Here is a 16,313-nt window from a genome sequence, read left to right as displayed (position 1 = left end):
CCCATGACCCTTTGTTTGTTAAAGTGGACATGAATGACAGGAGTTTGTGATCTCTAACACTCAGCATATCAACTAATACTTTATTTTATGCAGCTGTATATAGCAGAAGTTTTTTACATTCATGAAATTGTACTTCTCTCATTGTTTGCTATGAGTAACAAAATGTTTGAATGTGTGAAATGAAGAATCACATTTTACCCGTCCCGGAGATTTGCACTTTGACACTTGTTTTCAGGCAAGAGATATTTCAAATTTCTTAATTATCATTCTAAACTCATTTTATTTGACATTTTAGTCGCAGTTTACCTCAGTTAATGTGACTAATTTTTTACAAGTTTTATATCCAAATTTCCATTCAAACAATCCATAAATCTTGCCATTATTACCAACCATATTGATTTGAATTATATTGAGATTTTGAGTAACCCAGATAACTGGTAATAATGAAAACGTAACCATGGTAACAGATCATTCATAACATTTTTCGTTATCCAGATATATTACTTGTTTGTGAGTAAAGAGCTTTCAACCCACCAAACATTTACATCCTGTTTCTGCTTGGCAGGGTGTCCATGGATAACTCAGAGGATCGACTCTGGGAATATTCGTGCAAGAAGGGCTTTGTGACTATGTTGAACATTTGTACATGACGACAATAGTTTGTATATAATGGACTAACTTGGGTGTATAAATTCTTTGAAGATGATGTTATTTTTGTATCGATCTGAATTGTTGACGAGTGATCATATATGTGTTTTTCAAGCAGATTTATGTTGCCAAGGTTTTTATCACGCATTGGCTACTGACATTGACTCAATATGGTGACACTGTGCTCTTGTTGCTGGTGAACTGTCATATATACTCATCAAGGGCTCTTCGACAACACAGTGTAGCCCAACCATGTTTAGCTAGAGGCATAACTGTTTCTAATACTCAACTGGGGCTGATAATTTGGGAGGTGAGGCTAATGACAAGTTTCCACCTTTCAACCAGCACCATCTCACAAACCAATCTGGAACCTCATGGTTGTCTGAGGGCAGGTGGAGAAACAGTCAGTATCCAAGGCCCAGTCCACTGCAACCTGCCCAAAGGGACAAGAGTAAGAGGGCTGTTTACATTCACTGTGACCCTGCTCTGCACCTCAAGATCCTGTAATCAAAAGGGAGAGAACCAGTCAACAATGCCGTCATCATCTGAGTCAGTATCAGTAGTCCGTCCCAGCCATCTTTAAGCTTCTTTGAACAGTGTTGCCAACAAGGACATTGAACTGAATGTCAGTATCTGGGCCACGACCATTTAGCAGTCCCAGAAGTATGTGGTTATTTGTCATTTCATCAGTCATATCAACTGGCTTTTAAAATGTAACATTTTATCTGAATTGTTTTAAAAAGTAACCTTTTGTGAAAACTTTGCATAAAGAATTATGAATGTGGTGGTGAAAGATTTGTGCCTTTCACTTATTTCTTATTCAATATTAGAGCATCAGATCTTATTTTTCTCAGATCACTGGAAAAAGAATTTGAAATAGATGTTAGAGAATGTGACTCTAGAGTTTATCAAATAATTCAAAACACTGTTCACACCCCAGTTCTATGATTTGTTGTGAGACAAAGTTCACTTGATATATAGCAGAAATTTACAAGAAGATCACAGGAGATCTGATCTGGACGAAAGGCTGTCCAAGACATTTTGTTGTATATAGCCTCGGCCCAATAATTACCTATTAGTCAGTACCTTGTATTTAACTATTCACCAGTTCAAAGAAGCTTACTTGGAGATCTCATGCCAGACTGTTTTTGAAAAAAAACTTGGTTTACAAATCCACCGGCTCTAAAAAATTGATATATATTTTTAATTAAACACAGTTGGGTTTTTTTGTATTCCCTTGTTCTGAAATATGTAAATTGAAAATTACTCAGTTACTGTCGCTATCGCAATGAATTTAATGTCTAAAACTAAACATTTTGTAAATATTTATTTAAATATTCAGACAAGAAATTAAGTCAAGAGAATAAAATATATCATTGTTTATTGGGATTTAATAATTTTACTTTTTTCATGCTACCCACCTGTATTTTACAGCCACTTTGTAAACCAAACAAAAATACCGTCTGGTATAATGTCTGTATAACCAACAAAGCGTCACTTGCACTACCATTAATACCCACCACTTGTAATCCTGCGTTTGTGTGTGCTGACAATTCCTAACAAGGTGAATATTGGGAGAACAGGTCCAGCATCACCGTGTTCAGTTACGAGTACCGTACTGGAAACATATTTAGTGGAGAGTTATTTTAATGTATATAAACAGACAAGATTGTGTATCCCGTCCATCTGGTGAATGTTTTGTACTGTGTTTTACTCTTCAGACTGACATAATTATTTCCCCTTGAAGAGTTATCTTCCCATAATGTTCACCAAGTTCTATCCTTTACGAAATTACACGTACCAGTCACACCAGTCTCTGCAATCACCACGGAACAAAAACATAAACAGATATATTATGGGTGTGACAGAATATGCCAAAATATATATCAATTTGAAGATGTTTTTAAGGTTTTTTTTGTCATGGTATATTCAGAAGACATTTGAAAAATTCATAGTGTGCTCTCAGATTGCAGCTTACGTTTTTAAGGGAAGATAACTCTGAAAGGGGAGATAATTCTTACCTATTCTCCCATGGTGATGCCACCTTGTCACCAGATCCTACATGAACAATGCTAACCTGTACTAGAGTTGTATGTACAATTGATGGAAGTACCAACACAACTTCTCTCCAACTTTTACAAGTCCAATAAACATTCATCATTATTAGCCTAAGTTTGTTGTTGTTGTTGTTGCCAGTGGCCATTATATAGGTTACAAGGGGGTGGATTATGACCAGCAGTGTTTGAACTTGACAGTGAGACACAGCGGTGCCTCAACAGGTTTGGATAGTTGTTTTGTTGTTAAACACCACATTCAGCAATATTCCAGCTATACGGGGGTGGTCTGTAAATTCATGAGTCTGGACCAAATAATCCTGTGATCAACAGTATGAGCATCAATCTACACACTTGGGATACGATGATGTGTCAAGCAGGTCAGTGAGCATGATCCCGTTACAACAAGCATGGGCCACTGAAGACCCGAATCCACATTGGATGTGAAGACTTCTGTTTCTGCTGCATGTGTTAATACACCTCCTCAGTCACTATCAGGCATTCTACATGCTCATATTAGTGTTGCCGGCCATAATATTGCTGGAATATTGATCAAAGTGGCGTAAAACCATACTCACTCTCTCATAATAGTGTTGAGATTATGTACTGTAAGCCATTAAAAACGCAATTGGTATTTGTTGTCCTGAAATTCACAAAAGTTCTATTGAAGATTTTTGCCTGCGATACAGAGGATGTAGGGATAAAAAGCTGTTATTCTGGCCCATTTCGAGTTCGAGTCCCGGAACATTCCTCTCACATGAACTTTGATACTTAAAACTGAACCTATTTATCATATATATCTCGTAAACACAACCACATTCAGGAACCACGTTGTGCACATGCATTACCTGCACCCAGGCCCTGTAAAAGCACAAGGAATTGTGGAACTCAATCACTTTGAGAAAATGCCACACTTGACACAAGACGACAGGAATCAGGTTATCGGTATGGTCAGCAAAGGTGCTTCAGATGTGATGATTGCCAGGCACTTTAATGTGCATCCATCCACTGTAAGTCGACTCAGACAACGTTTTTGGGCTACCCGGAAGTGTTGCTCGACAACACCGCAATATCCGAGTTTCACACTTGCAAAATCGGTTCCAAACAGCTGATGATGAGGCAAAGACAATTGGGACAAGTCAACGTCATTTCAGCGCCCAAAAGGTGCAAGGACGCCTTGCTGCCTTCAACATCCGGTGTCGTCACCCGTACCATGGTCCAACCTTATTGCATCGCCACAGACTTGCCAGACAGCGATGGGCAGCAAATGGGGCCAATCTTGGCAACAGGACATGGCCAGATGTCATTTTGTCAGATGAATCCAGGTTTAACTTATCCTTTGCAGATGGACGTCCACAGCTTTATCGACGTAAAGGAGAAAGACTTGCGCCAAACTGTGTCCTTGAACATGATCGTTTTGGAGGGGGTGGTGTGATGATCAGACCATCGGAGGCTGCAGACTATCCAACAGCTGTTCCTGAGAAATGTGTGTCTTTCAATGACCCAAAGACTGCGAGCATGTCTTGCAGCACATGGTGGACACACACGATATTGACTGCAAGTGACCCCTCCTTTGTTTGATGTCGTTGTTGCGTCACTGATGTTGTTGTTGACTGGACATTTTGAGGTGAAATTATTCACAGATGTTCACTTAAAACATATCTGCCAGTTAGGTTTTTATATGTTGAAATTGGTGTGAGTAAAGACAGTATGAATGTCAAATTGCGTTTTTAATGGCTTACAGTATATTAAACGTTAAATCATAAATACAATAACAGCCAGGAGACAGTTGAGAAAACTAAATAAATGTTTGATATGAGTGAAGTGTATCTTTTTCAAAAACGAAAAGAAAACTAAGTTGATCCATATACAAAAACAATTCATCTTATGCTGAACCAACAAGTATCATATTTTAACGTCTTTTGGTATGACGCGGTCAGGGATCGAACCCGCGACCTTCCGCTCTCCGGGCGGACGCTCTAACCACTACACCACGGAGGCGGTCCAACAAATTCAGAAGCCAGGTAACCATTACTTGACAGTAAGAGCTACCACCATGGGGGGGGGGGGCTCTGGCCAACTGAGACACCTACAGCATGCACTTCATGGCGACCCAGTTCTATTCCCCTCCTGTGTGAAGCCCATTACTAGAGTCCTGCTGTGATATTGCTGCAATATTGATAAAAGTGGAGTAAACTATACTTTCTGAAACCTGGCATAACAACGGCACAAACCTGAAACTATCTGCATGGGGCTGATTTATCAAATGGACAAACACCCATAACATAATCTCCTTGACAACAAGTCAAGTATGTCACAATTCACGTTTTAATTTCTCTTTTTCTACAAGTTCATTTCTTCTATTCTGGTAAAGAGCAACTAGTTTCTCATCTGGTTGTACACGTTTGTTCTGAAGTTCTGTCCAAGCCTTCTCCAGCTGATGGACACTGTAAGCCCTCTCTATTCTCTTCCTTGTCATGTCCAGCTCAAACTCGCTACTGGACATAATGGCACAGCCATGTTTTCCACATAAACTTGATTGCCTTGATTTGTCCAGTTTGGGTAAATATTTCACACCTGTTTTTCTTTCCAAATAATCTACACTCACTTCAAAATCTTGTAGTTTATGACTTGATATTGGTTTGTTTGGAACAACAAATGCTCCAACATATTTCTTATCCGAATCATCATTTTCTGCAACAATGACCTTGAACAGATGGGTTGGCACAGCAACCTGGTTCTTTCCAATCACCTGAAAGAACAACAGATATATAACTTGCAATGACAATGTCCGTTTGTTGCTTAACGTCGCACTCCAGCAAAACGGCAATGACAATAATAATGAAACTTTCATCAAGACGGGTTACACCTGTAGTCGTTGCCTCTTGAAATATCAAAATTAATTAACATGTCTGTGTTCTATTACTCATGAAGTGAAAGCGGGCGATTTCAGTGATATGGAATATGAGTGACACCATTCGCCATTGGTGAGAAGATTCATAAACACAGCGTTACATTGCTTGAAATCAGATCATTCACATACACAATGCTTCAGCTGTATAAATCCAGGCATCTCTCAGATGTCCGGTAAATCTAAGGAAACTGGTGTGTAAATCAAATCATGACGGCTTTGATCACTCTTGGAAGGTTTTAGTTTGTCGCAATGTGAGGTGAGGTGAAATTGTGTTTAACGTCGTGCTTGAGAATATTTCGCTGATATGACGACGTGCATGCGTGTGTTTGTGTATGTGCGGCTGCTTGTACTAGCCCAGACTTAAGCTGGTTTTATAGTGCTAGCCCACTGAGATACCATGCCGCAGTGGAGCATGAATACCCCACTCAGACACATTATACTGACTCCGAGCCGACCAGTCCTTGTTGTACCCATTAATGCCGAGCGCCAGGCAGGGACCAACAAGTACCATAATTTAACGTCTTTTGGTTTGACGCGGTCGGGCATCGAACCCGCGACTTCCGCTCTCCGGGCGGACGCTCTAACCACTACACCACGGAGGCGGTCTGTCGCAATGTGAAGCAGCAAAATCTCACTTAGACTTACAGATCCTGTGAGCTTAACATTTGGTTGCATAAGAAAAATATACCCATAATCTGTTTTTCAGTTATTGAAAATTACAATTGTTTGGTGTGGAAAAGTTAAATTCCAAATATTTGAAGACCTATTTTAATGACCTTTATCCAGTGAACGAGTGAAGATCGGTTAGAATTGTGGCGCCTCTGGTGCTAACGCTTATGCTGACACTGAGCAGTAGAACTGAATCTTGTATTTTGCGAGCGTGATGTTTCGATACAGATTGTAATTTTGAATGTCGGTTCTGAGTGACAAGGGGCGGTGGGGTAGCCTATTGGTTAAAGCGTTGCTCGTCACGCCGCAGACCCGGGTTCGATTCCCCACATGGGTACAATAATGTGTGAAGCCCATTTCTGGTGTCCCCCGCCGTGATGTTGCTGGAATATTGCTAAAAGCGGCGTAAAACCAAACTCAGTCAGTCAGTCTGAGTGACAATGGTACAAGATTCTGTATCAAACTTCGCACTCACAAAATATAAGAAGTTGTTTTCCAAAGATTGTCTATTATTGTACTTCCCAACTAAAATGCAACTGAAAGAAGTTAGAACTGAAATATTGAAACAGTACCGATGACGACAGTTTCACTCACTTCATAGTTGACATACAGCTTCCCATCTTCCTCTGACTCCGGTAGCATCACAGGACCGCTTAAGATGCGGACGTCCTTGAACTTCTTGGTGAGGTCACGACAGTACATCTCAAATCGGTTCCAGAAGCCGGCATTGTTGTCTGGGTCTTGAGGCAGGATGTTAGTCAAGTAAAACGTGTCACTCATGGCTCTCTGTGGAAGCAGATACAAATATGTTTCACAAAAATCAGATTAAACAGTTGCACTTAGAGATCTGGAACCCTTCCACCACTCTTACTGCCAACTGCCGGAGAATAAAATAAGATGGCAGAATTATCAAACACAATATTCCTATATGGTCACTACTCCTAAAGAACAAAGGAAATCCTGTAATGACCTTTCATCCGACCCAATCAGAGCTAACCGCCAGATTGGGAAAGTGACTATGTGTTTTCTATTCATACAAAAGAAAGTATTTTGATCAGTGAAAGGCAGTATGACAGTTTTCACAAAAATCATCTTGATTCACTTGCTTCATTTCTGAAACATTTCTGAAATGACTTACAACAGCTCATGGGAAGCCATACAATCTCATTCAGTCTAGTTTAGAATGTTCTTTTGTTCACTTTCCAACTTTTAGATTGAGAACATGGTCAAAGTGCTGTCTGGAAGGGAAGTCTCCAGTTTGAAACTAGCATTGTTAAACACGGGAAAGTTGCTTTCTGATTGCCTTATGTTCAGGAAAGGTTGTCCATATTAAAAAATTATGCTTAAAAATTATGGGAAGGGAGGTGGGGTCATTGATTTTGTACATGACATGCAGGGGGTTTCACTTACTTTGTACATATATTTTAAGTGGGTCATTCACATTGTCCATGCTTCATCACTGGGTCCAGACTTGATTATTTACAGACTGCCGCCATACAGCTGGAATATTGCCGAGTGTGGCGTTAAACAACCAAACCAAACCTTATGGGAACTCTTCGGATCTGTGAGGAGCAGTAGTATTACAAGCATTTCCCTTTAAACGAGATGGTGGTGATATAAGTAACATTCAACAGCTGATGTTCCTGTGACCACAGAGCCTTCAAGAGCTCATGACAGCCATCTTGAAATTGTAGCCCTTGAGCTATACATCCAACTGGAGAAGGTTGAACAATATGGAGCTTCACTTTTGCAAGACCTAACTTTATTTCTCTTTGCCTCAACTGCTGTAAAGTAAGATGCGGGAAGATGACAATTTTTCACTCACTTCAGTCGTCACTGGGGTAGAAAGATAAACTTCAAAACATTAAACAGATCTTACCTTAGTAAGGTAAGCTTACCACACTGACTGGACATAAAGCTTTACCTGGTCAAACTTGTAATTGCCAGCCGGCGCCATGTGACCACGGGACCAGCCACTGTGGCGATAATCGTCGTTGGTAGAGGAAAACATGCTCTCTACGTCCAGATCCGGTTGAAACTGAGACTTCTTCCGATTGGCTGAACCTGGCAAGAATAGCAAACCACGTGTGTGAGTGAGTGAGTGAAGGAGTCAGTGAGTGAGTGAAGGAGTCAGTGAGTGAAGGAGTGAGCAAGTAAAGGAGAGATTGAGTGAGTGAGTGAAGGGAGGAGGAGTGAGGAAGTAAAGGAGAGTGAGTGAGTGTGAAGGAGTCAGTGAGTGAAGGAGGAGTGAGTGAGTGAGAAGGAGTCAGTGAAGGAGTGAGTGAGTGAGTGAAGGAGTGAGGAGAAAAAGGAGAGATTGAGTGAAGGAGGAGTGAAGGAGTGAGTGAGTGAATGAGTGAGCCGAGTGAAGGAGTGAGTGAAAGAGTGAAGAGTGAGTAAAGGAGAGAGATTGAGTGAAGGAGTCAGTGAAGGAGTCAGTGAAGGAGTGAGTGAGTGAAGGAGGAGTGAGTGGAGGAGGTGAAGGAGGAGTGAGGAGAGTGAGTGAAGGAGTGAGTGAGAGTGAGTGAGTGAAGGAGTGAGGGCATGAGTGAGTGAAGGAGTGAGTGAAAATGAGTGAGTGTGAAGTAAGTGAAGGAGGAGTGAGGGCATGAGAGGAGTAAAGGTGTGACAGTGAGTGAGTCTGAGGATGAGTCTAGGTGAAGTCAATGGCTGTCTAAATTTCTTTGTGAACTGACACATTTAGGCTCATTAAATTTAGTGTAACATATGAGTGAGTGAACAAGCCAAGGGCGTGGCTCTGCCGGACAGAGCCAAGTCAGCACACGATACACAGTGTAATAGGCTACTAATAGCTGTTACAATAGTCAAGTCAGTACACGATACACAGTGTAATAGGCTACTAATAGCTGTTACAATAGTCAAGTCAGTACACGATACACAGTGTAATAGGCTACTAATAGCTGTTACAATAGCCAAGTCAGCACACGATACACAGTGTAATAGGCTACTAATAGCTGTTACAATAGTCAAGTCAGTACACGATACACAGTGTAATAGGCTACTAATAGCTGTTACAATAGTCAAGTCAGCACCCGATACACAGTGTAATAGGCTACTAATAGCTGTTACAATAGTCAAGTCAGTACACGATACACAGTGTAATAGGCTACTAATAGTTGTTACAATAGCCAAGTCAGCACACGATACACAGTGTAATAGGCTACTAATAGCTGTTACAATAGTCAAGTCAGCACACGATACACAGTGTAATAGGCTACTAATAGCTGTTACAATAGTCAAGTCAGTGATGGTAATATTCACCTAGCAGTAACAGAGGTCAAGCTTAAAAATAATGTTAGAAAAAATATATGACCTCTGATCTTGATATGCCCACTCAAATAATAATAATAATAGTTTATAGTTCTGTATCTGTATTATTCTGGATTATGTCTATTCTTGACTCCAATAACGTAAAACACTAAAAAACTTCTACCCTACTTATTTTAGAAACTACTTCATTCCTGACAACTACATATTGTTACACAATAACAATACTGTTTTCCAATAAATTATACCACCATGCAACACAGTCACTCACAAGAAATAGCGTAAACTTTAGATCAAATCAAATAGGCGCCAAGGACAAATACCAGCTGTACTTATGGCATTACAAAACCCACCTGTCAACTTCCCTCGGTGAAGGTGCTCAGCAACCCATATTGGGGTCTTCTTGGCCTGGTCATACGCTAGCACATGGTCGCTATAGGAACGAATGGCTGGACCTCTGTCTGGGACCCCATACTTCAGTATCTCCCGAGTCTTCTCCAAGTTGGCCACATCCTCTGCAAGAGTGAGGAAGTGTTTGTTGTTTCACGCCATACTTAGCAATGTTTCATTTATATGGCAGCTGTCAGGAAATAATCAAGTCTGGACAAGACAATCCAAATATTGATATCTCAAACATCAATTTATTCATATGGGAGACAATAACATCTAATAACAAAGTGAGAGTTCTTGTCTATCCCTTTAGTCACTTCATACAACAAGCATGACTTAAGACCAATTCTAACCAGAAATCTTCACAGGATTATGAGTGAGTGAGTGAGGGGTTAACTAACATGGACTGACTGACTGAGTTTAGTTTTTTACGCCGCTTTTAGCAATATTCCAGCAATATCACGGCGGGGGACACCAGACATGGGCTTAACACATTGTGCCCATGTGGGGAATCGAACCCGGGCCTTCAGCGTGACGAGCCAACGCTTTAACCACTAGGCTACCCCACGGCCCCAACTAACATGGAACAACACATCAGTACCAAAAGTGTTCATCGCCTCAAGAAGAGGAGTTTGTAGACACTTATCAGTTCAGCCCGACCCGTGAAGCTCCGGGTTAGAATATTGATCTTCAGTAACCCATGCTTGTCGCAAGAGGCGACTAACGGGATCGGGTGGTCAGGCTCGCTGACTTGGTTGACACATGTCATCGGTTCCCAATTGCACAGATCGATGCTCATGCTGTTGATCAGTGGATTGTCTGGTCCAGACTCGATTATTTACAGACCGCCACCATATAGCTGGAATATTGCTGAGTGCGGCGTAAAACTAAACACACGCACGCATGTACACACAGAGTTCAGCCCAGAGTGACAGTGGAGTAGCTTTGAGGGTAAAGTGTTCACTTTACGAATGCGTTCTTCAAGCCGAAGACCTTGGTTCAACTCCCCACATAGACACAATGTACTAGGACTGCACAGTATTACCGGTATACCTGTATACCACAACACGCTTTCAAAGCATAATGAGTGAGTGAGTTAAGATTTAATATTTTATCTCAGGGACATATAAAGTAGAAAATAAGATCAACATGGAAAATTAGTGTCACTTACTTATTAAAGGGTCTTCAGAAATAGAAGCAAAATGGGCAGTTCAGAATAGAGTGAGTGAGTGAGTGAGATCAACATGAGTTTAGTTACTTTACACCACACTCAGTAATATTCCAGCTATATAGAGTGAGGGTGTTCAGAAATAGAAGCCCCAGCTAGTCGGTGTGAAATAGAAGCCCCAGTCGTTGAAGACAAATTTTAACCCAGATCTTCACTCGTCTTGAAATATTATATGTTGTTTTACATGTATATAATGAATAACATCAAATAATTATGATACAGTTTAACATGGTTATTTACTGAAAATATAGTGACAATGTGCTATCTAAATATATTATATACTGATATATTTTTTTATGTGAAAACTGACTATTCCTGGTTTGCTGTGAGTTGAGGAGGGACATTTCACCTAGAGCAAATGAACAATTTTAGTTGCTAGTCAGTTTAGAAAATTGGTATACCTATTGCCATCTAAATACTAACTGTGGGAAAATGTGTGTGACAAGGCTTTAGACACTATTGCAGTGAATGAAGTACATGTTACAAGTCATGCTGGAAGAAAGTGATGCATGGTGTAACATTTCCGTGTAGTATCTCGTGTTGTGTTGTGAACCGGGAGTCGAACCCATAACTATTGCCCAGCCGACAAACAACATTCGCCATGACTTCCACGTGACTGATCTGGCTACAACATTGATCTTTGTGTATATAAACAACACCCTACACGTGCGTGCGCCCTATGAAGGTATACCCAGTAAAGCAGAATCCACAGGACTGAGTACATCTGACTTTCTCGACGTGACATCTAACAATGAGTACAACGTGTAACATGTAACCGATGCTACAGTCCCCGACAAAAAACCCTTGATGAAGGACATGGTTGGTCAACGATAAATCGACGCGAAACACAACTAGGCTCTGTCTCTACATAGCGGAACATGCAGTTGCCCTGACAAGCTCCACACAGCGATACTGTGTTGCGAAAGAACAGGTGGCGATTTATGAGCAGTATTTAACCAGTCTGCAAAGCTTGCATCAGAAACGTACATTTCGATTTTTATGAAATTTCAAGGGGTAAAAATGACACGATTTGCTTTCCTGTAAACTCATCTATTTCGGATGATTTTACAAAAAGTGTTAAAAACAAAAGTTGGGAAAAACGATAGTTATAGAATCGAACTTTAGATGCGTTCAAAACTACGAAATATATACCCTATACCAAAAAACATTTCATTTCTATTTTCGTGAGTACTTTAGAATGTTTTTTTTTCAGAATACTTGACAAGATTGCGTTTCGTGTAGATCTATGTATGCAACCTAGTGAAAATATTTTTGATGTGTCTCATAACCGAAGGGACCTCATGAAATAAAAATTATCTTGAGCGCACAAGTTAATATCTTGAGCGCTCAAGTTAGTTATCTTGAGCGCACAAGTTAGTATCTTGAGCGCACAAGTTAATATCTTGAGCGCTCAAGTAAATATCTTGAGCACACAAGTTACTTATCTTGAGCGCTCAAGTTAATATCTTGAGCACACAAGTTACTTATCTTGAGCGCACAAGTTAGTATCTTGAGCGCACAAGTTAGTATCTTGAGCGCACAAGTTAGTATCTTGAGCGCACAAAGTTATATCTTGAGCGCATCAAGTTAATATCTTGAGCGCACAAGTTAGTATCTTGTGCGCACAAGTTAATATCTTGAGCGCTCAACTTCGTGTTTAGCATCTAATGGCATTAATGGAACGCACATTTGCTTGACTGCTGGCTAAAATGTACAAACTTATATACTTTTTGGAAGATTTAAAACGATGCAAAGTCGGAGTTAACTATAGGTATTTATGATGAGACTATGTAAAAGTATGCAATTGTATCATGAACATTGATAATGTTTATCATGTAAACGTTCATCGTCTTTATGCTTGTCAATACTATTCTTTGTATCTGATTTTACCACTTTTTGCTTTATTACATAAAGCAGGCCTAGGTGTGTGTAATGTCATAATAAGAATTAAAACATAAACATGAGTAGGAGTTTATTGCAGGGATGAATAGTGGTTTTACCTACTTCTTATATTGGTACATAGTATTATGAAAACTAGCGTAAAGCTTGGATAACTTGTTTTTTGCGACGGCTTCATTATGTATATATAGTATTACATGACCATGAAAAATGTAAACATTGAGTGTTATACTTAATTATCTTAATTATAAAACTGATGTCTGATGTATTGGAAGTAAAGTCGACCACTTTCAGGGAACTATAGTCTGTAGTTTTGGTTTGCATGTATCAGTAACTGTTTCCTAACGTGGGTACAATGGCAGTTTAACTCTGTACAATATCATATAAAACCCGCCTGATTTATTTGATCCATTAGTATGTGCACGTATAGCACATATACCGACTTTATTTCTTACTAAAATACCATGTTCCCCGTTTTACTTCCTCCGTTTCAATCCCTTATGCATACGTATGTGTGTTGTAGTTTATTTAACATGTTTTAACAACACAGGAAGTTGAAGAATAAACACGTCGATAAAGACGGTGTCTTGAGCGAAATTCAACACCATCCGGGGCCACCATCTAAGCAACGACCGTACAACATCCTGTTTCACGATAAACCACATTGGATACATTTTTATGCATCAAACGATAACCATGTCTTTGTCCAGATCGTCGAAGTTGTCTGCAATAAAGTTTGTAACATCAGCGGGGCGGTGGGGTAGCCTCGTGGTTAAAGCGTCCGCTCGTCACGCCTGGGTTTGATTCCCCACATGGGTACAATGTGTGCAGCCTATTTCTGGTGTCCCCCGCTGTGATATTGCTGGAATATTGCTAAAAGCGGTGTAAACCGTACTCACTGTAACATCAGCAATTCTGGTATCTGGTGCGAAAGAGGGACATACACCTCAGAATACGCTTCAAGTGGCGTACTATACTATACCATGATTTTTGACAAGAAGATGTGTTATGTGTTTGTATTGGAACCCAAGACTGAAATATGCGTGAATCAGTTCGCGAATCCGCTCCTCCTTGCTGCCAAATGAACTGCTTATGGCGCAGTGTATCTCAAGATAATAAGTTGAGAGCTCAACATACTAACGTGTGCGCTCAAGATAATTAACTTGTGCGCTCAAGATATTAACTTCAAGATGTTAACTTGTGCGCTCAAGATACTAACATGTGCGCTCAATATACTAACTTGTGCGCTCAAAATAAATTTTATTCCATCAGGTCCCTTCAGCGCTTCCGTAGAATAGATCTACATTCCTGCGAACTTAAATTTTGATTAAAATTACACAAATTGTCGTTGACTAACACAACTGGGGCACATAACTAAACAAAGTACTTCAGTTGGGAAAAGAAGATTGTGCTCGGAAACCCATCACTGGAAGACCATCGTAGGAAGTGTATCAAATGACAAACAACAATGAGTGAGAAAATTCAATAGAAATTGTCGAAGTTACGCCTGACGCCATGCTTGACGCGAAATCACGCAGAACAGCAAAGGTATTTATCTGCATTTCCATCCGGCCTCTTGGTAAAAATCGAAAAAATAAGAGCATATTTCAATATTCATATCGGCGGATTCTTTCTGATTACTTACATCATTCAGTTGTGTATATACCATTACCGAACCACCGTAGATACTCCCGTAAAAAAATCCGACGTACCGCCATTATTGAACACGCCATTGTGTCAAAGGTCACCGGTAGTGACGCATTGCATAGCAGGTATTTTGTTAAGGTGAAGGTCAAATCAATATCTAAACAATTATTTTCTTTTTATCTTCGACATGACCCCTGTTAGCAAGATTTTGCTTCTCACACAGTACAAGTGTGTAATCTTAAAGGTCACATGCAACGTAAAACACAACTTTGCAGATTCTGATACCTTTCGGTATTGACTTACCGAAACAAATCGTCAAAAATGCAAATTCAACTTATAAAGTTGAAAAATAACGCGATGAAAAAAACCGCGCGAAATCGGAGTTCAAACGTTTCACTAATTTTCCCCAGACTTTTCTGGGGAATACGGGTTTCAACAGCTGGGCTGCGCTCATAGCACGTGCGCAGTGAAATAGGTTCGCACAACTTGGAAGCGGGCTGTCTGGTGAATACTCGGTGAAGGCTTTGGTGTGAGCTATTTTTCTAATGTTTTGTTGATATCTCACAGGCGCGAGCTTTTTATATGTTATGACAGTAAATAAACTGTTTATATAATTTCATTTGTCTATTTCACCACACGGTCTTCTTACCGAGTCACTTTCTCAGTTCGATACTTAAAAGCAATGTCATTATTTAGCGTTGACACAATTTCTAACTGTGATATAGATATGTCGCTGTCCATAGGCGGATCCAGAGGGGGGGGGGTGCAGGGGTGCGCACCCCCCCTTTTTCTCCTTAAAGTTATTAAATGACCATTGACACTCTCGTGAAAACGGGGGTGCACCCCCCGCCCTTTCCAAAGTTTGTGGTGGACCTCTGATCGATATCTCACACTAAGATGATTATGAAAAGAAAGTCTTAAAAACCGCCAATCCATCTCAACAGTTAACTGTAATTTCTGAATACAACAGTCTATAACATTGATTTCAATGGGACAGCAGTGCCATATCTCTTCACGACAATAATCATTCCCAATATTTGGCGCATACCCTAGAGTTTTCAGCTAGTCAGGTGGCTGGTTTGCCCTTACACCAAATCGCTTGGTCTGACTTGGTCCATGTCCAGGTGTTGTGCATGCACCAAAAGGTTCACAGTCCAAAGCAGGCATTGCCACTTCTCGCTCGCCTTTTCTTTCTGACCAGACGCACCAACACATCGCTGCTGCGAATAGTAATAACTGGCTGCATTCTTTATAACTGGTCTCATCTCGGTTCTCGAGCAGTATAGACCTTTGACAATTGTTTCTAGGATTTCTCATCCCAGTGATGCTAGTTCATAATTTCATGATAAACCAATCATTTTTTGGATTAGATTCCATTTTCCATTTTCTAGTTACATTGCCAAAATAGGGCTTCATAGTTCGTTTTCATAGTTGTCATTTTGTTTCATATAAATTTAGTTTCAGCTTACAGATAGTCAATGTGCTATTGTGTTCAGTCCATAGGGTTTTTCCGATTTGCAATAATTTTTGTGTACCTGTTGGTTTTAAATTTATCTTGTTGACTAAGTAAGATTGT

The 16,313-nt window shown here is 40.2% G+C and overlaps 1 protein-coding gene across 2 annotated transcripts; it reads right to left on the bottom strand.

The window, feature by feature from the left end:
* Positions 1-4,879: 4,879 nt before the first annotated feature.
* On the bottom strand, positions 4,880-12,191 carry LOC124253468 (nuclease EXOG, mitochondrial-like). 2 transcript variants are annotated; one of them, XM_046687253.1, is made up of 5 exons: positions 11,994-12,191; positions 9,927-10,088; positions 8,210-8,349; positions 6,880-7,071; positions 4,880-5,454 (listed from the first exon to the last, which is right to left on the bottom strand). In XM_046687253.1, the coding sequence occupies exons 1-5, from the start codon at positions 12,007-12,009 to the stop codon at positions 5,017-5,019; spliced, it is 948 nt and encodes a 315-aa protein (XP_046543209.1). In that variant the 5' UTR covers positions 12,010-12,191; the 3' UTR covers positions 4,880-5,016. The 2 variants fall into 2 exon arrangements, with proteins under 2 accessions (XP_046543209.1, XP_046543208.1); XM_046687252.1 differs by having other exon boundaries at positions 11,883-12,181.
* Between the last annotated feature and the right edge of the window lie 4,122 nt (positions 12,192-16,313).

The sequence above is a fragment of the Haliotis rubra genome, unplaced genomic scaffold (assembly GCF_003918875.1).
Source record: "Haliotis rubra isolate DU_JTF1 unplaced genomic scaffold, ASM391887v1 Scf541, whole genome shotgun sequence".
NCBI classification, from domain to species: Eukaryota; Metazoa; Mollusca; class Gastropoda; order Lepetellida; family Haliotidae; genus Haliotis; species Haliotis rubra.
This window is presented reverse-complemented; position numbering and strand designations above follow the sequence as displayed.